This window comes from Varanus komodoensis, unplaced genomic scaffold, assembly GCF_004798865.1.
Source record: "Varanus komodoensis strain SLA01 unplaced genomic scaffold, ASM479886v1 scaffold13_3, whole genome shotgun sequence".
Taxonomy (NCBI): domain Eukaryota; kingdom Metazoa; phylum Chordata; class Lepidosauria; order Squamata; family Varanidae; genus Varanus; species Varanus komodoensis.
Window position 1 is genome coordinate 7859101 of NW_025335409.1, and position 24741 is coordinate 7883841.

Below are 24741 nucleotides of genomic sequence, written 5' to 3' on the forward strand. Positions count from 1 at the left end.
TGAGGGTATGCTGAGACATGGCTGTGTTCTGCTTAAGTAAAGTTATTTACTGAAGGAATTACATATCTTTAGGGGTTGAGTCTGAGATGGACTCCTTGTGGAGGCTGGTCATGTTGTTCCTGATTTTATTACTTGGTGAAGATGAGTTCAAAATTGCTAGCCTACCGATAATTAACAAGCATTAAATCCATAGCTTCCAACTTCTACCAAGAGAAACAGCTCAATTATCAAAATGCTGCCTGTACAAAAAATTCTGCTGTTCATCCCATAGTGGGTGCTAAGAACATAACAAGATAAGAAAAGCTATTCTGCATCAGACCATAGGTCCATCTATTCCAGCAATTGATATACACGTGGTGGCAAACTAGATGCCCACAGGATCCCTCAAGCAGGACGGGTACAAGCCCAAGTTCCTCAACAACTGGTGTATGCAGGCAGGCCACCTCTGGTGAAGGAGGCAGCACATAGCCAGCAAGGCTAGTAGCCACTGATAGCCTTCTCCTTCATGAATTCGTCTAATCTTCTTTTAAAGTCATCCAAAGTGGAGGCCATCATGGCGAATTCCATAATGCAACTATACGTTGTGTGAAGAAGTATCTCCTTTTCTTTGTCCTAAATCTCCCACCAATCAGCTTCCTGGAATGACCTTGGGTACAAATGATATGGGAGAGGGAGAGAAATGTCTTCTTCTCCATTTTCTCCATACCATGCTTTATTATAAACACCTGTCTCAAGTTTTCCTTTACTCACCTTTTTTCCAAGCTGAAGTCCCAGTTTTTGTAGCCATTTCTTATAGGGGAGCTGCACTAGCACCCCCCTCCAAATCATTTTTGTTGCCTTTCTCTGTACTTTCTCCAACTCAATAATGTCCTTTTTCAAGTAAGTTGACCAGAACTGAACACAATATTCCAAGTGTGGTTGCACCAAAGTTTTGTATAAGGGAAGTAAGTATTGCTGCTCTGTGTGTGCCTGGAAGAGGAAGACAAGTTTTACAGTACAGGTTGTGGAAATAAAATTTAATTAGATGTAGATTTCTGTCAATGATAGTCTCACCTGATAATTATCACATCATTTGGCATTTCTACAATAACAAATGTTTCATTTTTCCGGTTTCCCCAGTGATCAAAAGTTCCAGAGTTTTTGTTTGCTTTGGAGGGGAAGAACACTGAAGACTTTACCTCCACCATGCTCTGTTTTCATGTTTGCACAGAGACAAATATTATATACTCTATAACAGGCAGCACAAGCACTAATCCTGCATCACATTACCAATAAACTGCAAGGACATTTCAATTTTAGCTAAAAAGTTAGAGGCCTCTAGCTCAGATGAGACCAGATGAAGTGAACATTCCTTCTCATAATATCTCCATCATTGATACAGACTGTGATGGGCATGGCCTCCTCAGGACTGGAAAGCGCTATCGGGCCATTAAGAGCTATCAAGATCCTTTTGTTAAGCTCCCCAGTTTTTGTTATCATCCATCAGGTTAGTCAGAGAAAACCACAGAAATAGGTCCATTCACTATAATCAAGGCAGTTAAATTCAAAATGTAATACGGGGGAAAAAACAGTTAGGGCTCCATTACTGAAGTCCTGTTATAGAAGTAACAGGGCCAGTAGCTTGCAGGTTTTAAATAGGGACACTGTAGCACAGGCTACATTTAATATTTATTTATTTACAGTTTTTATATGCCGTCCCCTTGCTACATAGCCTCAGGATGGCTCACAAAAAATATGAATCTGAATTAATACCCTCCAAGCTATTAATATGAATCTGAATTAATACCCTCCAAGCTATTGCTGAGCTAAACAGCTTTGGGGCAGGCACATTGGAGGGTTGAGTATGGTTGCACACATTCTTACTGTGTGAGAGGTTATATCCATGGAAGAAGGAGAGGGCTGAACATGTGAACATGGGTAAGATGGCAGTTCATTTCACCATTCTGCTCTCTGTTGGTTGGCTTACCTCTGGGTTAAGTAGGGCCTTGTGCCATACACTACAGCCAGCACAATTAGGTAGCTCATATCCCTTGTGCCAAGAGCTTCTTCCACCATCCATGTCACACGTACAGCCTGTTTGGCATGGCTGAATCCACAGAAGGGAGGACACAGATCAAGTGGTCTGGGACAGATGGAGAAGGCAATCGGCAAATGTGTAGAAGTGGTCCATCTTGGATGAAGAAGCCAGGAGACAAAGGCAATCGAGAGGCATGTTTTTCAGAACCCTGGACAGATCCCAAGGAGCAGACAACAGGCTGATTCACCCATCATAAGCCACCTTGAAAATAAACCATGGTGCCTTGTTTAATCCATCAATAGCTTGTGCTGCTACCATCACATGGGCAGGAACTCCTCAGTCTGCCATGAAATGTGTCCCTCTTTGTTTTGCCATCTGCTTCCATCCTGTTTCCCAGTATGCTTTATGGAAGAACTTTTTTAAAGCGTAAAATTTTGCTAAATCTGTCTGCTTCATAGATAGCCAAGTGTCTCTTTTTTAACTTTCTGGAATTGAATGCAAATTTATGGAGGGCAAAAAGTCCATTGATCAAAAATATATATTCTCCTATATAGTCTAAAATATGAAAATGTGGGTGGGAGGGTCAATTTATGGTTTTTTATCTTCTAAAAACTTTGGGTAAGATTTGTGCACATTTGCAATAACTAATGTGTAATAGTTAATACACAGGAGGATAAATGCACATTAGTTAATGTGAATGTGCACAAATCTTCCCAAAAGTGCAAATGAAAGAAAAATGCAACCGTCCCACATGTATTTCCCCAATTTAACCTGGGGTTCAGGAATGCATATTTTTGGTCTCTGGGTTGCATATAATTCTGGAAAGTTAAATAATCCACCAATTAGATTTTTGCTTGAATCCCATTAATTACTACTGGATTTGCAGAATACTCTCATTTGCACATAATGAATAGCTACCACAAAGACAAACTTGAGCTGGGCACTCAGTGTTGGCAGCCCAACATATAGTTAGCAAGCTCACAAGGCAGCAAGTTCAGAAGTCAGGTTTTCTATCACTCTTGCCAAGCATCTTTGTCAACTTTTGTCGCAAAGCACACACAAGCCATGCTGTGGGATTCACACATCACTTCAAGTCACGTTGAAACAAACCAGGCTGACAGCCCATCTTGCATGCTGCCTGGGCCTAATTAACCATTCTAGACTACATCGCTTTTCTGGAATAGACCTTTGGGAAGATCTTCTTGCACTTCATGAGTTCTCTGTTATTTTTCAAAGAACATATATTACCTACACTGATCTGGGTACCTGGAAAGTATAAGCCCTTGAAGGCTGTAGCCTCAGGACATTCTGATTTGGGGGTCTCTGGCTGGGTTCAGCGGTGGGGCTCATGTCTAGTGCCTCTGCAATCGGTACCACTTGCCCTTCCGACCCAAATGTCTCCCCTCTCTATACCAGTGCCCAGATCACTCACCACTTGAGGTGGAGATCATGACACTCTTTTATCCTGTTTGTGCTTTTCTTGCTAGAGGACAGGACAGCCCCCTTGAGAACCACTCTTGAGAATTCTGAGTTCTGATTGACATCAGAGCACCTTTTCTTTTGGAAGGCCATTGCATGTTTTACCAAAGTTCTGTTTTAAAGGTAAGGAACACTGAGAAAGACCTCTTTTATTTGATAAGAAAAATACCACCAGAAACAGGCAATATGAGAATTTTGAAGTAAATCAACTAAAAATAAACATTAACTTGCTTCGTAGATTCTAAGTTTTAAGACTGTGTGCGTGTGGGGAGAGGGAGATCTGAATTTGATATTTTGCACTCCAGGCTACAAAGGAATGGATATGGGAATCGATTGCAGCTGGCTTAAGGTTCCATGTCCCCTTATCCATCCAAATGCCAGCAGCTAATTTCTGAATGCTGTTACTTCTGGTGTTTAGTACCTGGTCAGCACCAGGAAGGTATCAGAAGTTGCATTCAAATTCCAAATTCACCTGTATTACCATAGTAACAAGAAAGAAAATGTCAAAGCCCCCCTGGGGGAGGATTTTTACATATCCATAAAGATGTAAAAGAGAAAGGTAGTCCCTGCCTGGTGGGGAGGGGAAGAAGGTTTGTTTTCTGCTTATCTGAGGAAAGGAAGTGAAAGAATAAACCCCACATGCATGAATGGCTAAGAGCACAGGCCCAGCAGTAATGGGCTCTATTGAGTTTATTCTGATTAGCTAGTTTTGGCTACAGCTGCTCCTTCAGATCCATGCTGAGTTCAGATGAGAGCAGGAAGGATTTCATGCTAGCGACATAGAAGAATGCCTGAGACTGACCTTCGGATCCCCTGTGAAGAAATAGCAGACTCAGGTTTTAAAGATGCAAGCTTCTCAGTTGGGGTTTTAAGAATTCTTACTTTATATTGCTAATACCTTGCAGTCCAGAGGGGGAAAGGAATCCTGGGAAGAACTTAGAAAGCTTGTCAGTTTTTAGTGTATTGATAAGGGTGGGTTGGGGTATGTGTCCATAGAATATAAATCAGGGATGAGGATTTGGCCCTCCAGATATTTTGGCCTGTAAGACCTCACCAATGGCTAATATTCCCAATATAAGTGGAACCTCCATGTACACAGCTGGTATACCTCTGAAGTCCAGATGCTAGAAACAAACAAACAAAGGGTGGTGATTGCTTTCATATTTTGCCAGTCAGCATCAAGCAGGATCTGGCTTGCCCCAGCTGGAAAGAAAAGCTGGTTTAGAATGACTGGTAAAATCAACATTAGAAGCCATTTACCATCATGAAGGGTGAAACATAGGTCAAGGCTACGCAGGACTGAAGAAACTGTGGCCTTCCAGGTGTTATTGAACTACAGTCTCCAGTATTTCCTGAGCATTGACTGTGATGAATGGTGCTGATGGGAACTGGAGTCCACCCACATCTAAAGGGCTACCAGTTCCCCAGCCATGAGTTAAGGTAAATGCCACCACAATGGTTCTGCATTTAATCCCCCATCCCCAACTTCTTGTAGAATTTAGCTGCATCCTGCTGATATGATGTTCTGTGTTTCAGCCGAGTTATTGTCTGCTGCTGGTATGTGTAATGATATGGAAACACAAAGCACTGCAAATTCAGGAAGACATGGCCAATTTCCATTAGAAATTCTAGAGTAGGAGGCAGAGGAGGAACTAAACACACAGACGCCTTTTTCAGTGGCTGTCATGCATTCCATGCAATATTTAGTTTTAGCTTCTCAAGTCAAAAGACAGCATCTTGTAACTCACAAACCACAAACAATTAAAAATAAAAATGCTCCATACAGATCAATGTCCCACCAACTTCACTTTGGCTTTGTCTAGCCAATAGTTTTGAAAGACAGGTCTTGAAGGTAAGCATGGAAGTCTGCTGCCGCCATTCAATATCACTTTTCTGCCTAACCTTGTATGCTATCTTGTAGTGGCTTGTGACCTTGGCTTCCAGGCTGAGATGTGTTACGCCATCAAAGCAAAAGTAGTGATGCTTGTGTAGAAGAACACAAATGCAATTCAACTCCTTATCCTTAGCATTGCATGACAAGTAGTAGGGCTGTCACTATGGTAAATTCATCACCATGTCCCATAAATCAGGGATGATGGATTACTTATGGACTCACACCAATAGAGTTCTGGCTGTGGGATGGTATAAAAATAGTATGAATTAATTAAATGAATAGAATGAATAAATTCTGCTTGCCTCTGTTCACTTGAAAGAAGCCTGGACAGGAGAACATTGGGGGGGGGGGGCGGTCCCATGCTAATTAGTGAAAGCAAGGGCTCTGCAGTTTCTTGCATGAGCAGAACCATGTCATGGTTTGCACTTAGAATCCAGGACTACGGTTAGTGGATGATATGGCTGAATGCAGGCAAAAGTCCGTGCTTCAGTTGTTCAACCTTTGCTGTCATTGCCTCCTGCTACTAAACTGGCTCATCCTTTCCTGCAGGCCTAGAACAGCTGACACGTTCACAGGTTCAGCCAGTTTTCTCTCTGGTAAAGGAGCAGTGGCTGATGGGGAGGAGAAGCATCAGCTGAATCCACTGTGGGGAGAGGAATCCTACTTGAGGGGATTTTCTCCAAGGGGACCCCCTGTATTGCCTGCATTGAGTTGGGAGGGAAATGTTAGGCCAACCTCAGTCTTAAGTTCTAAGGAGTAGAGGCATGCTGCATTTTTTCCTCTATTTATTTATTTAGAGTATTTGTATGCCGTCCCATCGCATAGACTCAGGATGGCTTACATAAATAACCGTACATAAATAATCTTATCCACTTGCATAGAATCCATGACCTTAAGCAAGCAAGCATGCAAGCAAGCAAGCAAGAAAGACAATCACAAAACGTCATTTTCTGGAGTCAGGATGCAGACATCACACTCAATGCACTTGTCTCTTCAGCAAGGGAAGGAATTAATTTTTTAAAAAGCAAACACGTTGTGGCTTTTGTGATTGAGAATTTCCTGAGTGTTATGAAATAATATGTTGCTTACCAAGGACTAAATTTGTAAGAATGTTGGGGAGGGAGGGGTGAGAACAGATGCCTTCAGCAGCATGGATTCAGGGATGAAGCTAGCTTAATTTCTTCTTCCATTGTTTGATATACTGCACTTCCCTGAAGTGACATGACTTTCCAGGGGAACCTACTTCAGATGCTTCTTCAAATCCTGCACCCTAGAGATGTATTGGATTACAATTCCCAGCATCTCCGGGCAAAGTGGAGGATGCTGGGAGTTGTAGTCTAACACATCTGAAGGACACCAAGTAGGGAAAAGCTGTATGACAGGTTCAACTCTGTGAGATGACCATGGTGGTGGAAATCCTATGGTGGGGGGAACATATCTTCCAGCACTGCAATACCTTTATGTACATCTTTGGTTTGTCCACACTTGGAATGCTTTATATTATTATGTTTGTCTCATCTCAGAAATATGGTACTTATGAAAGGGACCAAAAGGACCAGCTAAAACAGTCAAGGGGAAAGAGAAGATATTTGGGGCTTCTCAGTCTCAGAAGAGCTAAAAAGGGAGACAAGATAGATATTTATCCATTTATGAAGGATATGGAGAAAGCCCCCCCCCCCCTCATAATACTAGATTTTAGCATTATCAAGTTAATTGGCACTGGATTCAGGGCAGACAAAAGAAAGTACTACTTCATACATAATTAACTTAGAACTCCATTGCCATAGGAAGTTGTGATCTCTACTACCATAAAAGGGAATTAGCCAAATTCATGGAGGATGTGTGTTATCAGTGTATTTTTTGGCAGAGACATTGAACCTTGTAGCCAAAGGGCCAAACTCAATCTTGGAGACACAGCTGGAGGCCCACCTATTCCAGTTGTTGGCAGGGACAAAGGCAAATGCGAGGGGATACAAAAATGCCAGCATATTTTAGCTTAAAGTTCTTAGTGCCAGTGACTAAGCCTTAGAAAAGACATTTCAACATTTTAGCACAGGGAAGAAATTGGGACAAAATTGGGAAATTACCAGCCAAACAGGTGATTGGAGTGAAAACGTAAGAGAAACAGACACCTGGTGACAAAGAAGCATGGAGGTTTGGGAAACCCCAGACTAAGATCTTTGGTTGACTGGGTTTCGTCTCCAAGACTAAGTTCAACATCCTCACTATAGGGAATATCCATAGTCATGAGTATTGTACTTCTCCACATCAGTTGCTGTGAGGCAAATAGCGTGCACACATGGGGGTGGGGGATTGTTTTCCTGCCCTGTTTGTGGGCTCCCCAAAAGCATCTGGCTGTTCACAGTTAGCAACAGGATTTAAGATTAGGTGGCTATTAGCATTTTCTACCCAGCAGGATTCTTCTTATATTCTTGCTTGAGGACAGAGTCTGAGTTTGTAAATATGGGGTACAGAACCTGAGGACCAAATTGCACTTCAGAGAAGCTCTTAGAGGCCATGTACCAGTGGCTGGGCTAAAATGGAAAACAAAGAATATGAGGCCAAAATGTTCTTTTTAAAAAACCCAGCATATTGTAGTTTAAAGCTCTTATTGCCAATAGCTAAGCCTTAGAAGAGACATTTTTGAATGGTGAAAAATGCACCAATGCTAGGAAAGCATCAAAGGAATGATGGTTGGGGAAAACAGTGTAGCCCATGGAAGGGTGTGTGGCTATCTTAGGAACCCCAGAGCCTCTCTGTCCTAAATGAATCTAGGAAAAAGTCATTGATTAAGTATATAGAAATAATATCTAACACCACCCTAGGATAGCTTGTACTCAAGCCCAAATGTGGAGATGGCCAAGACTGGGGATTGGAACTGGCAGACATATTTTTGTGTGTGGTACATGAATGCTTGCTTTACAATATTTATATCTACATCAAAAAGCTCTTCTGTGTTCAGATTAAATGCTAACAAATGTCTTTCAGACAAAAATCTACCTCATATTACTGTTTGCAAAACCTCATGGCATAATTTATTTGCTCACTTTTAAAGTATTTACTGCTTTTGCTGCAGAATAATAATGAGGTCCCTTTCAAAATTCTCCATTCTCACAAGCTTGCAAAGACAAAGTATAGATTTTCAACATTTTTTGAGTGTGGAAAGAGGATAATCAATTTTTTTAATGCATGCCCTCTTGGATACAACAAGCATGTAGAAGTTTTGAGCAAATGAAAATGTAATATTGAAGACTGACCCATCATTAATTTTTTTTTTTTAAATTATGTACAAACTCTGCATTGGTGCTAACTCTGTTCTCCTCAACACATTCAATTCAAATCTCTACTTCCGTCCTTTACATTGTTAGAACTCTTCTTATCTGAGAAAATGAAGCTGTGTCAAGGCCATTGGTCCCTCTCACCCAGAGCTTTTCTCACCCATATAACATCTGCATGTGGCTCTCCAAAAGACTCAGACAGAAGTCTTTCTCAACATATCTCCCAGGATCTTTTTCACTGGAAATGCTAAGGATTTGCATGCAAAGCACATGCGCTACCAATGAACTCAAGCATCTCCCAGAACTCATTTATTTTATTTATTTATTCATTTATTTATTTCTGTCACTAACTTGTTTATGATCCCCAAAATTGTTGTGTTATTGGTTATCTTCATTCCATCTCTCCTTCTTCTTCCTTACTCTGCACCACCCTGGTTCTTCCTTCTTTTAAAAAGTGCCTGAAACACCATCTTTAAAAGCAGACTTCCTTTGGCTTACCACTACCCCTTCCTTTGATTTGTTTTCCATTTAAAAAACAAATCCAAACTGTAAGCATACATGACTCTTTTTAATTATTGCACATGTTTAGTTCTTAAGTGGTACCAAAATAATGAGTAGGATGACATACAGCCAGTAGCAAGCGATTTGCAGCTTAGATGCACTCCTGTCTTTCTTGTCAGTTGTAGAGGTAGCACGTGGCTAATAAAGGGAGCCGAGCTCTACCTGGACCGAGTGGCCAGGCGTTCTAAGTCTGGTGCAAAAGCACTGCACATCTCTCCGTATCATGGTTGCCACAGCAGTTTGCAACTCACATTAGTGTATACAGCATAATACCCCATTCTCTTGTTACAGCTCCTCCTTCCTTTTGGAGGACTGCTCCTATTGGTCAGAAGCTGAGCCACTAGAGAGCTTTTAGGCCCCATCCCCTTGCCAATCAGTGGGTTCATTTCACAGGAATCCTGTTTCATAAACTCTGCTTCAGGTTTGGGGTTGTTGGTTTCTTTTTCTTTCCTTTGCGCGTGTGTCCCTGCGTGCGCGCATGTGTTTGAAAAGCATTTGGAAAACTTTAGCATCCGGTGTGCAGCCTGCATCCTCCTCATTAGTCCATCATGCTGCAAGCACTGCTGCTGTTGCTGATAACCTTCCTGTGCCTTGGGCATCAACTCAGTCCAGGCATGGGCTGTCAGCTGCCGTCCGACTGGAGACCCCTGAGTGAAAGCTGCAGGGCTGAGCTGGCAGAAATCATTGTCTATGCCAGAGTCCTGGCGCTGCATCAGGATATGTACAGCATGTACAACTATTTGCCCTGGCAGTATGAATCCACAGACGGGGGCCTCTTTTACTCAGCTGAGATTGAGATGCTGTGCGATCAGGCTTGGGGAAGCATGCTGGAAGTTCCCGCGGGGTCCAGGCTGAACCTGACGGGACTGGGGTATTTCTCCTGCCACTCCCACACAGTCATGCAGGATTACTCCTACTTCTTCTTCCTCAGGTGAGTACATCTAACAAGCTCACCAATGTTTCTGAATTATATAAATGTAAGTATCATGCTGCCTGTGGTTTACTCTTAGATGGATGTAATACTAAGCTATTTATGTAGTGCTTTCATGTTCAGTGAGCTTCACATACTTTGCCTCAGTAGTCTTCACAACAACCCTGTAAGGCAGGTCTCCACACTGCAATGGGGAGGCTGAGAGGTAAAGCCTTGCCTAAAGGCCATCCTGTGAGTTCACGGCAGCGTGAGAACAAGCACGCAGAGCAGCCTCTCCTACCTTGGTGCCTTTCAGATGCTTTGGACTTCACATCTCATCAGCACTAGCCAGCATGGCCAATGGTCACAAATGCTGGGAATTGTAGTCTAAAACATCTGGAGGGCACCAGTTTAGGGAAGGCTGACATGGAGAGTTGGGGCTGTCTATGAACTTCTTTTGCTGAGTGAGGTTTAATAGTTCTGGATTGTACCACTTCTGACTACAGATGGGAGGTGCTGCATTTTTTAATGTTCTCAAAAGCAAGCTGCTCCATGCATGTCATAAATGACACATCATCTTTCTAACTGGCATGGAAATTTTATTATATGCAGCACCTTAAAAAAACATAAAGTAAGAATTCCAAAACAGGACTGACATAGTCTGAGGTGGTACAGTCCCTAGCATTACCACCTCAGCCTATCACCTTGTTCTGTGTAGAGATGGTAACTGGCCCAAAATCACCCAGTGGGTTCATGGCTGACTGGGGACTTGAACTTGAGTCCCCATGCGCCACATCCCAGAGTCTAATCTGAGCACTGCACCACACTGCCACTCTCAGCTGCACCTATCTCTCAGGCTTGTAGACAATGGAAAGTGGGAAAGCCCTACACCTGCTGCCTAAACATTTTGAATAAGGGATGTATATGATATAAATTGAGCAACAGTAATTCACTTTTTGCTGTCAGTGAAGGTTCCTTGCCTGATGTGCCTAAAGGATGAATCTGATGAAGTGGACCATGTCCATGAGAGCTTAAGACAGAATAAATGTGCTAGTCTTTAAGGTTTCACAAAACTGTTTGTTGGTTTTACCTACAAAAGCAAGCATAAATAGCTCAAATGTTTGGGAAGATTCTGTTGAGGGCAAAATGGTATCAGGACAAGTCCCAGCAAATTTGTCAAGTGTATATAAATGGGTATCACTGAGCATGTGTAGAGTGTTTGCCTGCCTTCAGTGAATAACAATAACCAGCCCCACAGCAGATCAGAATGCTGACCAAAGCAGGCTTGGACCTCAAAACTTGTCAGGTGATAAATACATTTAAATGTTATTTATTAAATATTTATTTATTATAAAGTTATTTATTAAATCTGTATGTAATAAGGTGTTTAAAGGTTTGTTTATTACAGTTATAACTTCCTGAATTATGTGCTTTTTCCTCCAAGGGGTTAATTCCAACAAGAATCTAGGATCCATTGTCTAGGATTGTCCTTGAGTGACTTGCGTAAATAATACAGCAGTGCCAAACAATTTTAACTGGGGTGCAAAGGAGGACAGGGTTCCTGTCTTTGATAGTTCTGTAAAAGAAAGAACAGATAAAAGCTATTTCCCCTGGCTGAGGTGCATCTGATGGATCTTTTTCTTCTGCCAAACTGTTACAGACGCTGACTGAACGTGACTGCTGAGGCTAAGCAACAATGTGGTTAAAGCTGTAGAGAGTATGAGAAAATAAGCAAGTTTACACCATCATCGGGAGCAGAACCTAGAGTGGCTTCTTTCCCCTGTTCCAAGATGTGTTGGGTGCATGCTGTGCAATTTGCTGAATCCAAACATAGCCAGTGGTGCAGTGTGGGTGGCTTTGAAACAGTTCCAGAATCCATGGCTAATGTAGGGTTCTGCAGTGGTTTCTAAGCTACCTATCACCATGTGCCTCTCCAGGTTTGGACAACAGAGGAAGACACACACCATGAGGGTAGTTAGGTAAATTGTGCAGCAGGATCCAAACATGTGCAGGACTGGGGAAAAGCATGCAAAAGTTATCCTGATGATCATGTGAACCTGCTAAATGTATCATGCCACAGGCAACTTTGTCTGATCATGCTTCACACAACATGCCAGGCTTATGGGGAGTTGTTTATCCCACAGTGAACTGTAGCATTTGCTAAGCAACATTTTGAATCCCATATGAGGGTTGCGGTGCCATATACACCCAACCACCAAGAATTATGTGAAAGTTAAACAACCATCATGTAATTCTCAGTTTGTTGTTGGCTTATGCAAGGGTTGTTTAAAGCTCCAACAAGCCTTGGCAGCCAGGGTTGCATAATATAGAACTCACTGAGTGAACATTGCATATTTGGCTGTTGTGGGTTCAATAACCCATGATGAGCTGCAGCATGTTGTGCTAACTGGCCAAGTATAAAAGACATGTGCAGGGGGCTATTCTGTTTTTGGACTATAATAAGCAATTGGATGGGTGTTAAATATTGTTAAAATAGGTCATGAGGCAGGGCTTATTACTGGATTGTTCAATATTATCCCTCTGTTAACTATCTAATCTCTGCATTTTTTCACAGGCAATAAACCTCTGGACCTTGAGTTAAGCATTATATGCGAAATGTCCTAGAGCTTTTTGGTAGATCATATTTAAAGAAAGAGCCCAAAAATAAATCTACATTTGGTTTGTATAAGATAGGGGATCTCCAAACTTTTAGATCATATAGATACATTTGGAATTTTGGGAATGTCATCTGTGGTCTCACCAAATGGCTGCCATGGAGGAGGCCTTGCCCATTCAACAAAGCAGTATGGTATAGTGGTTTGAGTGCTGGACTGGGACTTAGGAAAGCCAGTTCCAGGCCCCACTTAGTCATGAAATTCATAGGGTGGTTTTGGAACTCAGCGAAGCTCTCAGCTGAACCCAACTCTCAGGATTATTGTGAGGAAGACAATCACATAGACCAGTTTGGGTCCCATGAGTGAAAAAAAGGTAGAATATTACTGAAACAATAAATAGCTAATTCTCATGGCAGGCAGGAGAGGCTGCTGATGCTCCTTATTTGTTTAGCTTTTATTTAGCCTTCCCAGAGCTCTCCATTTTGCCAAACTCTTTCCTCACAATAGATGTAGCCATTTGGAGTATAAAGCTCAGAATAAAGATGGTGATGGATGAAGAGCCCCACTGACACAGTGGTCACCAGCCTCCCCTGATGTTAGGCATGTCCAGTCAGAAAACATGCATTTCCAAACACAGACTGGTGAGGCTAAAAGAAAAGTAAAAGCAATGTGTCCACAAACCTAAGTACAAGGCAAAGCTGTGACCTGAACTCCAAAACACAAACCTACGTTCTTCTGCTCCAGTGTCCATTTCTCAGAAAATAGATTGATAAGGCTCAGCAGCGCGTCATTTGGCGAAGAAGCAGACTATATGCAGAGGGGGAGCATGAGCTCCAAATGCAAAATCACCCTTTTGTCCAGAAGCCATCTTGTAAATATAGATGTTGCTTGGGGCAAGCCTACACTTTGCAAAATGCCTCCCAGGTTAATATTTTTTAAAGTTAATTAGCAAAACAACTATAAGCAATGATAAGCATGCCAAAAAGCACCATAGGAGGTATCTGCCTGCATATTTGGTGCCTATTAGAATCATTTTGGGAAGTCCAGATACAAGGGGTTGCGGATAACTTTGCCTGATTCAGCCCAATTTAGCTCTCAGGAGTTCAAAATGTCTGAAAGAGACAATGTGCTGAAATAATTTGTGAGAGTCTTGTAAAAACCCTTAACAGTGACTGGGTACAAAATTCATTTGAGCTCATAGTGTAACTTTGGGCCAGCCACTGATTCTTAGACTAACCCACCTCTCAGGCTTGCTGTGAAGATAAGAATTGGAGGAAGGCAGCTTCATTTCCTTGGAGGAAAAAAAGAGGGCTATAAATATAACAAATAAATACATAATACATTTTCATAGGGACTGCAGGTTTTCATGGTACATTTTCATTTACATTTTCATGGTAATGACTATCACAGTGTGTTTGACACAATATACATCCAGCTGAAAGAAACAGTGCTCATTACATTCAGCAAAGGACTGGATGGATTGTAATATAAGTTATCTTACTATTGTCCTTATTATCCTTCTCTTTTCAGAATGGATGAAAATTATAACCTCCTTCCACATGGAGTAAATTTCCAGGATGCAATATTTCCAGATACTCAAGAAAACAGACGGATGTTTTCCAGTCTCTTCCAGTTTTCCAACTGTACACATGGACAACATGCTGTAACTTTCTCCAGTGACTGGGAGATACAAGAAGATAACAGGGTAAAGTTGTTTTCTTTTGTGTTTTCCCTCGAGGCATTACTTAGTTAAAGGCTGAAGTATAGCCAGTTCAGCCAACTTAGGTTTTAGCCATATGTCTGAGAAGGGCATTGTTTCACAGGAACTCCTGTGGCAGAGAGCTTGTACAAAGGGGACAAAACTGTGTTAACCTTTACTTTTATGATCTGCTTAGTGCCAAATTCTGCAGCCTTAACAATGACAGACATCTAAATTATTTTTAACTAACATGCTTTCAAAACAGAGATACCAGATAAATCAAAGCTTTGAAATCATGAAGAAAAATACTTGTTTGCTTTTCCAGTGGAGGAGAAATTACCTATTTCAATTCTATCTGTTTTCATAGAACAAAAGCCAAAGGCACTTCACAGACTATACCAAAGACAGATCCCCACCCCAAGAAACTTACACACTAAGATTTTTAGACAGGGTCTGTACAAGAAAGAGGAAAAATACTGGGTCGTCCTAGACAAGACCTTTATCATGCTATCGCCCTACCTCATTGATGGAAATGTAAGGGGTGTCCATATGAAATCATCTTGTGTTTGGAACCTCCCTGTGTTTTCCCACCAATGCCTCAATCTTTTTTCTTACCAAAAAAAATCCATTAAGGAAGAAGAGATGGATAATGTCACAATATCAATGACTGGAAATGCTGGAAAAATTTGTTTGGAAACACTCGTTATCAGCATGCTGAATCTATAAATGAAACATAGCGTTAATCAACTGAAGTTTTGTCATCAGCATCCTACCATGCTTTCCCAGGAAGGCATTCTACCACAGGCACTGAAGTGTTTCACAATGCTAAGGCTCCAGATACTCTTCATGAACTCTAGAGCCCAGTAACTCTAGTAAAAGAAGGCACATGTCAAAACTCTCAGTGGCAGCACTGGAAACTGAGAAGCAAAAGAGTTACGCACTAAGTTGCAGCTGTCTGACTCCCTGACCTCTTGCAGCTGTGAGCAGATTACAGAGTAGGGGAATGGCTGTTTGAATCGATATTTAAATAGTGGTTCTTTGGCACATTGGTCACACTCCTTTCCTTACATATGCAAATGCTGCCTTCAAAGAAACAATTTTAAAAATTGGACAGATCTTAGTGTCCATGTCTAGCCTTGCTCATTTCATTATAATAATATGTGTCTAAGAATGTGTTGTAAGAGTGTTGTCCATGGGGTCGCGATGGGGCGGACACGACTTCGCGACTAACAACAACAAAGAATGTATTTATGTAGAATCTTAAAAAGTGGATTCAGTACACGAATTCCCAGAGGAGTATCTATATCAGATTTCTCAGTGATAGATCCTTGTGTGAAATGCCATGCTGGTGCAATTTAGTGACTTACAGCTATGTGGTAGTTCTCAGTTCGAATCTCACCTCAGCCACAAGCTCACAAGCTATTCTACAGGGGCTATTATTTTCTTGGTCTAGCCATCCCATTTGGAATATTAGAAATAGTTCTGCACTATTTTACAAGGCTTTCGTAAGGATTATATAGAGCTATAACTTTATACAGAACAAGAGGGAACTGCAACAAAATGTCACAGCACGGAACACCCTTGTTCAGGGTGCCAGCCAGCCAGCTGTGCCTTCTTCCAGCATTCCATTTTCCTTCTCATCCATTTCCCTCTCCTCTTCTCTCCCCACCAAACACTCACTTTGTGCTCATTGAGCATGCTTAGACCTCACTGGGATGTTTTGGGATTTGGATGGTGCTGTTTCGGTTACATAAGCACCCACAGTTAGCACATGAGTTCATTCTTAGTATATAGCAGAGGTGACCAGACTTGCTCAATGGAAGAGCCACGTATGGTGAAAGTCAGTTATCTGAGAATCGCAAGACGTAGATCAGCTCTTGGAGAATATAGGCTTTTCTACATAAGCCTCTAACCTGTTTTAACCCACCATTTTACCAAGGTTTCTGAGATTAAGATTGGTTCCTTTAAACATTTTTTTCATCTGGAGTTTTTCTTTCTCTGCCTTTCTATATGTCCCATTACACAACTACAAGGTGGCATTGCCATATAGCGAAGATACGCAACTATTTTGTAAAGCGGGGGGGGGGGGCAGGCGGGCTGGAGGATGACAATGTTGTGTAAAACACTCAAAAGCTACTAAGGAATCACAAGAGTGTAATAAATGTCTTTTATAGAGAAACCTTGTATAGAAAGTACTTTGAACACTACAAGGGCTCTATAAAATGCTACATATTACTGTTTGCGTACTCTTCTGGTTATGTGGACTCCCACAGGGGTTATGGAAGCAATAGTAAAGAACTATCCACTTTCATTCTCAAAAAGGGCAGTGAGGAAGCAAACTCAGAACAGTGGAGAAGAAGGAACTCTTTCCCATTCTAGGGTGCAGGTACTGCCAAATGAGGGATGTGCTTCTATTACATTTTCCATGTACACATCTGGATCATTAAGTGTACATGCTGACAAAAGGGCTCCTAGCACTACCAATCAGAAGGCATTGTGCAGCTATTCTATCTTTTCTTACTTAATTAATTTTCCATGGTCAAAAAAAATACAGAAGTGGTGTGAAAAGACGAGAATGCTATGAATGGAGGATAACTGTATCTGGATACAGACAGACATGCTCTGCAAATTAAGTGAATGAAGTAGAGCGATGGTACACCAATCATTGTGTGTACATACCCTGAATGAGGATCTCAGGAAAAGCACAGAGCCATGTTCTTAAAATTCAGAAAAGTAAAATATTTTAACTTGCATCCTTGCCATGTGGTCTAAGCGTGGGTTGCCCATTGACTAAATTAGAAATGACCGGGCTGGATTTCTTTAACTGCTGGATAAGTGATCAGAATTTAAGACAACCAAATATTAAGAATGTTACTTACTTACATTTTAAGTAAATGTGGACCTTTCCAACAATCACCAGCATAATTTTCACTTCTTCCATGGACTCAAAGTGGGCATTCTATATGTGTGCAATGAGGAACTGCTGTGAAAGACATCGGGATCTACAGGTTTTGTTGAGCTGAGTGTTACAAGAAGGGCAATCCATTATCTTAGCACTAGAGGCTGTGAGGGTTGTTTCTGCACTAGAACTCAAGCAGAATTCCAGTCTGCTAAACCAGCCAAGACTATCCACCAAATTGTGTAGTGCTATTATTTCTGCTCCCAGCAATATTCATTCAGTGCCACCACTTTTATCTTGTCTCAGATTCTGCCCTGATATCAGAATTTTTAAAATTAAGATTAGAGCAGGGCAAGTTCTTTAAAACTTGCCCCAGATTTACTCAGAAATTACCCAAGGTATTCTGGGAGGAAAAAATCTGAAAGGATTGGCTCACTTTTCTGAGCCAGTTTGAGGGACTCAGTAAAAGAATCACTCTAGCTGTCTCCATTGCCTTCTTTTATCCCCCTCCCCACAAAAAAATCTTGCTGTTGCCCATTGTAAACAATTATCTTCCTCCTGTTCTTATCTCTCGAATTGATGGTGGGTGATTGTGGCAGAAGCTGCAGCACAAGCTTCCTTCCCTCCATCACCTCTGATGGTGGGACACAAAAACATGAGAGATGCAATTCTCCCAAGGGCACCTGGGTGCCCTCTATTAGCTGATGGAAGTGGGCAATAGAAAGGAAGTAGGAAAGCAGCCATAGCCCTCGAGTGCTGCTTCTGCTGCAGCCATTTTAAGGAAAATAAAAGGAGTGCTTTGCAGGGTGGTCAGTTGGACCTTTCATGATCAGGGACAGAGAAGATGGGTTAGAATTTCTTCCCTGGGCTCAGTGTTGTTCTATCCAAGGATACAGCTGGAAGGATCATATCATCCCATATATTTAGTGCTGGCCAGACCTAAGGCCATCATCAGAGGCCCTTTGCCAAATAAAGAGAGGCCAGTGACTACTAACTGTGTCATCTGCCGTTGTGACACCCCAGTTGTGGAATCCCCTCCCCAAAGAAGCTTGCCTGGTGTGCGCTTCTTAGTGCAAATGAAGACTTTCTTTTATCTTCCCAAGCATTTTAGTCATTCAGTTTTTGTCTTCAAATCTGTTATACATTTTTTAGAAAAATTATAGTGAAGCTTGTTTTTACTTTGAGAATTTATTGTCATTTTAAACTTCTAAAAGTTGCTTATTATATATTTTACTGTGGTTTTAATTGCTATAAACTACTTGGAGAGCTTCAGCTATGGGGAGAGAGGTGGAGCTATAGAAATGTAATACATAACGTTAATCTGGGTCAGAAGATAATGGGTGGGGGAGAGGGATTATAATGCTTGCCTCTCATTTTGAGGCAGGTTTTACAAGCCATGAAATTCTTTCTCTCACTTTATGATCTATGGTGCAACTGCATGTAGGAGACTGTGTATACTGCTGGTTAGTGCACCTCAACAAAGATCACAGAGTTGGAAAAAGTATAGAAGGCGGCAACCCAAACAAACAACCACAATTAAGCAGCCTAAAAAAAGGTAAATTGCTCCAATCAAATTAAATAGTCAGGCTGCAGATGAAATGTTTGACTCAGTCAGGGAGCAAGCTAACTAAATAAATGAATGGATAAAATGAGCTTTTGTGAACAGGTAAGCATTTCTGTCTTTTCTAGCAAATGCTGGTAGTTCCACCTCTCATGACAAGGACTATAGCTGTATGGTAACTTATTATTTGTGAGGATTTTATACTGATCATCTAATCCTGTCAAAGCGCTTTTTTTGAGAGCAGCAGAGTTTTTAGATAAGAGTGCTGCTTTTCAAACTGGATTTGTAGCACTCTGCAATTCTTTCATAGGCTTCTTTGTGCAATTTTATAATCCCAGTTGAAGACCTCTTTGTTCATTTAGTTGTGGTTCCCCAGGGGAAAGCTTGCTGGCCTATCTCCTGGATGGATTTGAGAGAGAGATAACATATGAAAGTTTTACTGCAGTGTTCCTTTTCTTACTTGCTGTTTTTAAAAATAGTGTTTCCCCCAGGACTTGAAATGGTGGAGGCTGGTGCTGAGTATTCAGGGGGGTGAGGGCTGAGTGTAAGATACTTTACCTTTGACAAATGTGGACTCATTTAGGCTGTAGGGAACTCTTTTAAAAATGAAAAATGCTCACAATCAGGACCATTTCATTAGATTTAATTGAACTGCTATTTCAAGCTAAATCCAATGAATGTACATCCTTTTCTTATGCTGTAATTTTTGCAAAGTTCTTGCTAATGAACTTCTCCAGCATAGTGTGTTCATTTCCAGACAAGCAGGTAGATCCTGCCCTTCAACTGAAATATTCATTCCTTTGTTCGTGTCATCAGGTAGAAGGCCACTTCTTTTAGAACACACAATTCTATTAAGTGGTGATGGGGAAGAACATTAAAATACAGTGTTTGTGTTTGGAAGTAACCAGACCATTCCTATTTGGTTTATTTCAGAAAAATAGCACTGATAACATAGTTATTGGTTGTGAAACAGACCAGTGGGGAGCCAGGTATTTCAAGAATTCATCTCCATTTGCTAGTATCTAGCTATGAGCTTCTAGGAGCAAGCGCTGTGTAGAAATGTGTACCCCAAAAATAAGTAGTTACACATTTATGCTCAAAAGCTTCTGTAGACCATTACAGTATTAATACTGTATAGCAGATTCTAGAAATTGCTTCTGAGATCTCATTATTTGTTCTCTTAGAAAACCAATCACTATTCCTGAATTACCATTATTATTACTGTTGCTGTTGCTCCTAAACCTACTTGGCCACTGTGCTCATTAGGAAATACCCTGATTGTGGAGGTTTGGTTTATCACGGCTCAGAATAGGGCCTTTTATGTTGTAATACTTACTCCCCTGCTGCCCGGTTGCACACCTTAATATGGTGAGAGGAGGTAAGACTGGCAGCGAAGCTGACAGCAAAGTCACCAGGAGGCCAGACCTGGTCTCCCGGCAGGGTCACCCAAGGCAGAAGGGTCAAAGTTGAGACACTGGACTAAGATGCACCTACCCTATTCAGGAGAAGCAGTTACATCAGCAGAAGAAGTGGATATCCCTAATGGTGATGGGGAAAGAGTAACCTACGAAGGGCAGCTATAGGGCAGCAGTGGTATTTGAAGGCAGCACTGGTGAAGAATCTTTCACAGATAATGGCAGTGATGCTGGAGCTATTCTTGTTAGTGCTGGGCAGAAGGCGGCAATGGTAAAACACTTCTGAATTGTCTGACCTTGAAAACCCTATGATGAAACAAACCAAAATGAAACAAGAGATGGTGCCAGAAAAAGGTCAGTAGGCACTCAGCTAGCTCCTGGGGTAGGAGCAAAGGACAATTAAGAATAACTCTATCACTAATGATACAACTAGATCAAAGTCAAAAGAAATCTTGTGGCTCCCACAGAGCCAAAAAGAGAGGCCATTATAGTGCAGTGCATACAGTTGGAACATAAAAGGCAAGAAGTATGAATCATAGTATAAAACCAGCACTGGAAACCATTAAGCAAGAAATGGAACTGTTAAACATTACAGTACTTTCTGTGAGTGAACTAAAGGGGACTGAAATGGGACATTTTCAGTCAGATGAACACAAAGTATTTTACCTGGAAATTACAAACTCAGAAAAAATGGATTGGCTGTAACAATGAGGCAAGATGAATCCCAGGCAATGAGGGGCTATAGTGCAAGGTCTGAATGAATCATATCAATCAGAATTCTTGGAAAACCTATCAACTTAATTATCATTCAAGTCTATGCTCCAACAATACATGCTAAAGAAGAAACAATTAAAAATGTTTATGGAGGTGTTCAAGAGGAAATTGTTGACACATCAAAACAAGACATGCTGATTATCATAAGTGACTGAAAGGCAAAAACAGGAAACAAGCAGAATCCAGTGTTGCAGGAGAATTTGGCCCCTGGGGTCAGAAAAGCAGGAGAATGACTCATAGAATTCTGTGAAGCCAACCATCTGTTTATTGCAAATACATAGCTTCACCAAACATCACCAGATGGCCAATGCAGAAATTAAATAGACTTTGTAATTGGAAGTTAGAGATGGAGAAGCTGTATTCTTGCTGCCAGAACAAGACCAGGAGGACATGGTGGTAGTAACCATTAATCACAGTAAAGCAAAAAAGAATCACTAACAGAGTGCCAAAATACAACTTCAATAACATTCCTGAGAAATTTAAAGTCTATCTAAAGAACAGATTTGCATTGCAGGACCCAGCTGACTGTGAACCAGAACTGTGAACTGAAACCACAGAACTGAAAGTGGAGGCCAAGGCCAAGATCATCTATGCCATTATATTCCCCATCACTATGTATGGGTGTGAAAGCTGGACAGTAAAGTAAGCTGACAGGAAGAAAATTGCTACATTTGAAATATGATGCTGAAGGAGAGCTTGGAAACACCCTAGATTAGCAGAAAGATGAACAAGTGTGTCCTAGATGAAATCAAGCCAGAATTTTCCCCAGAAGCAAAAATGATAAAACTGAAGCTGTCACATTTTGGGCGCATCATGAGAAGGCAAGACTCATTGGAGGAGACAAGCATGCTAGGGAAAGTTGATGGCAGAAGAAGAAAAGGAAGACCAACTATGAGAAGGATTGACCTCCATAAAGGAAGCCACAGTCTCAAATTTATAAGACCTGAGCAGGGCCATCAAGGATAGGATATCTTGAAGGGCATTCTTTCAGTCATCATAAGTTAGAGACAACTTGAAAGCATGTAGCAGCAGCAAATTTACTCTCTGAAACTCTACCATATAAATTAGGCAGGTGCCAACTCTTCATGGTTTCTGATGCCTAATGACATTCCCAACAGGCATTCCCAACAGAATAATCTCATCTTATGTATGAAGATCCAATTTTGTACATTACTTAGAAATGTCTTTAATGGAAAAGAATCATAATTACTGTTAGATGGCTAGCTTTCTAAGCCATATAGCTTCCTCCTAGAGTAGGTTCAAGATCTAACTTACTCCATCAAAGGACCTCTTCATGTATCCCAAAAGGTTAAATGTAGTTTGCAAAGCTATATCAACCAGTCTGCCTTAAATTTGGTTCCTTGCTGTGGAGTGAATTAATTTGATCAAAGAATGTTCAAGATGTTGTTGATAAGCACATTCTGCAGGACCTAGTAGGTTACGGATGTGTGTTTAAATGTGTATATATCACTTTTACCAGGCCTCTTGGAGAATATGTAGGTTCCATTAGGTATGGTGGATATGCACAATGGACAGTTGTTCTGCACATTAACCATTCAACTCACATTATCCTCCAAAATGATCCAAGTCACGGACTAAAACACTGATGTACCTCTGCTCTCTTCTAAGAACATAAAGTGCTTTTTCTCAGTAAGTATGAATTGTGTAATGAGCTTCTTAAACCAGCCAGCTGAGCCCCTGTCCTCTCCCTTGACCTCTTGCTGCCCTGCATCTTGTGTTGCTTTACTACATTGGTTTTCTGTCTAATTGGCAGAAGTGTATTTTTCCATTGTCTCTACTTGCCCTCCTTTTCTAACCAGCACAGTATCTTAGAGACATGTCTTAAGTCCCTTTCTTTCAGTGGCAGAAGTTAAACTTGATCTTTCCACATGCTTAGGCAATACACTGTTGGCCAAACCATCCGGCAAACCCTAAATAGCCCCTGCCCCCATCTGGCCTCATCACAGGCATACTGAGAGCCAGGCCTGTTTCATAAATATGCAAATGTTCTTACTGATGTTCCTTTGTTGTCTTAACTAAATAAACTTGGCTCTTGTGCTGTGCATAAGGTCAGGGCCCAATGCATTCATGCAGGGCAGTCTTAGGAATCAGTTCAGATAACTCAAGTGCAATTAGCACACTGGGGACCAGGTACTGTGATGATGTCATATTAGCAAAATAACTGTACAGCTTCCCCATTAGCAGGATAGAGAGAAACTTCATAACTTTATCCTTCTAGGATGACTTAATGCTCTGCCTGAAATGCTTCTTATTGTATTTTTCACTAAGGAACATCCCTGTCCTGTAATTCTAGTTTGATAGCCTCAGGTGATAGATAAGGCAATCATTGCTTTTAGTTATGTCCTGCAGCATTTAAAGATATGTATGTTATATTAGAAAAGGACACACACGTGATGGATGGGTAACCCTGCTTGTTTTAAGAAGGGCAATCAGGGGGACATGCTGTACAATCCCGTAAGGCTTCCTCCCAGATAAGTGGATGTAGAATTGCATTATTGCTGAATTGCTGCTGCTGCTGCTATGTTATCATTTGCAGTTTTTAAAAAATACTGTCCAATGTACTGCTCTATAGCTCATCTTTCTGGACTGGGATGGGGCCAGCATTTGAGCAGCCATCTGGGTGCTCTGGGTTAACTTGAGTGAAACACAGCCATACACTCAGCAGCTGCTTAGCAGTAGCAGGACTGCCAAAGAGATTTGCTGAGCCTTGTAAAAATAGTTTTCATTCTTCCCTTTATTCCTCCAACAGTTCATCTGCTCTGCATGTCAGGGGCAGGGCCAACACCAGAACTCATCGGCAGCGGTAGGCCCTCCCCTCCCCTTATCAGGTGGGCCCTACAGCAAAAACAGGCAGTCTGGTGTGGCCTCTGGCATTTTAATTCCCACACGTGCCCCTGCTGCCCTGGTCCTCTGGCGCAAAGCTGTGCCAGATCTCAGGAAGGCACTGTGGGGGGTTAAAATGATTGGTGCAGCTGAGAGGAGCGCTAGGCCTTGCATTTGCGTCACAGCTGGGTTCTCCTGAAGGATCAGGCCATTGACCTGGGACACCCGGCCTGCGACATGTGAGCACATGATATTTTCTGAACCTCAAACAGAAATGCCAGGCAGCTCTCTCATGATAACCGTGATTCTGCTGCATGTCTCCTCCCCCTTTTCATATGGAGCCTGGCAACTGCCCTGCCCTTTCTTCCCAACCACATTAAGGCAGCCACAGTGACATCTAATAGCAAATAAGGGTTGGGCCCGGTTTTGACTACTCTGAATCACTATAGTTTTGACAACTAAATATCATGTTTTGCTGTGGAGTTATAATTTATTGTCTCATTTAACTGTACCAAGTTGATCCAGAATTAGTCATGCTTACAGTTGAAATCAGTGGAACTTGATATTGGTTATGACTTGCTTGTCTCCTTCGTTTCAGTTGGTCTGTTGTAACTATAACTAAGCATACATTATGTCTTTATTTGAGATGAATGATTTTCAGATGGATTTCTTCTTCAGGAACTAACCTAGAAGTGATCATGGGTTCTGTGAGGATTTGGCTATCACGGCAAGCAATTGGAAACCCTGACCAGGGCTTGCATATTCATAATGGCAAATGGCATGTGCAGTAGTGAA

General features: G+C 41.5%; 1 protein-coding gene across 1 annotated transcript in view; it reads left to right on the top strand.

Annotated features, from left to right (window-relative positions):
* Nucleotides 1-9777: 9777 nt before the first annotated feature.
* The window catches only part of CCDC3 (coiled-coil domain containing 3), a 64896-nt gene continuing 49932 nt past the window's right edge, over nucleotides 9778-24741 (top strand). Inside the window, exons 1-2 of the mRNA XM_044423501.1 lie at nucleotides 9778-10160; nucleotides 14285-14459. Coding sequence (XP_044279436.1) covers nucleotides 9778-10160; nucleotides 14285-14459 — 558 coding nt within the window. The remainder of the gene's footprint in view (nucleotides 10161-14284; nucleotides 14460-24741) is intronic.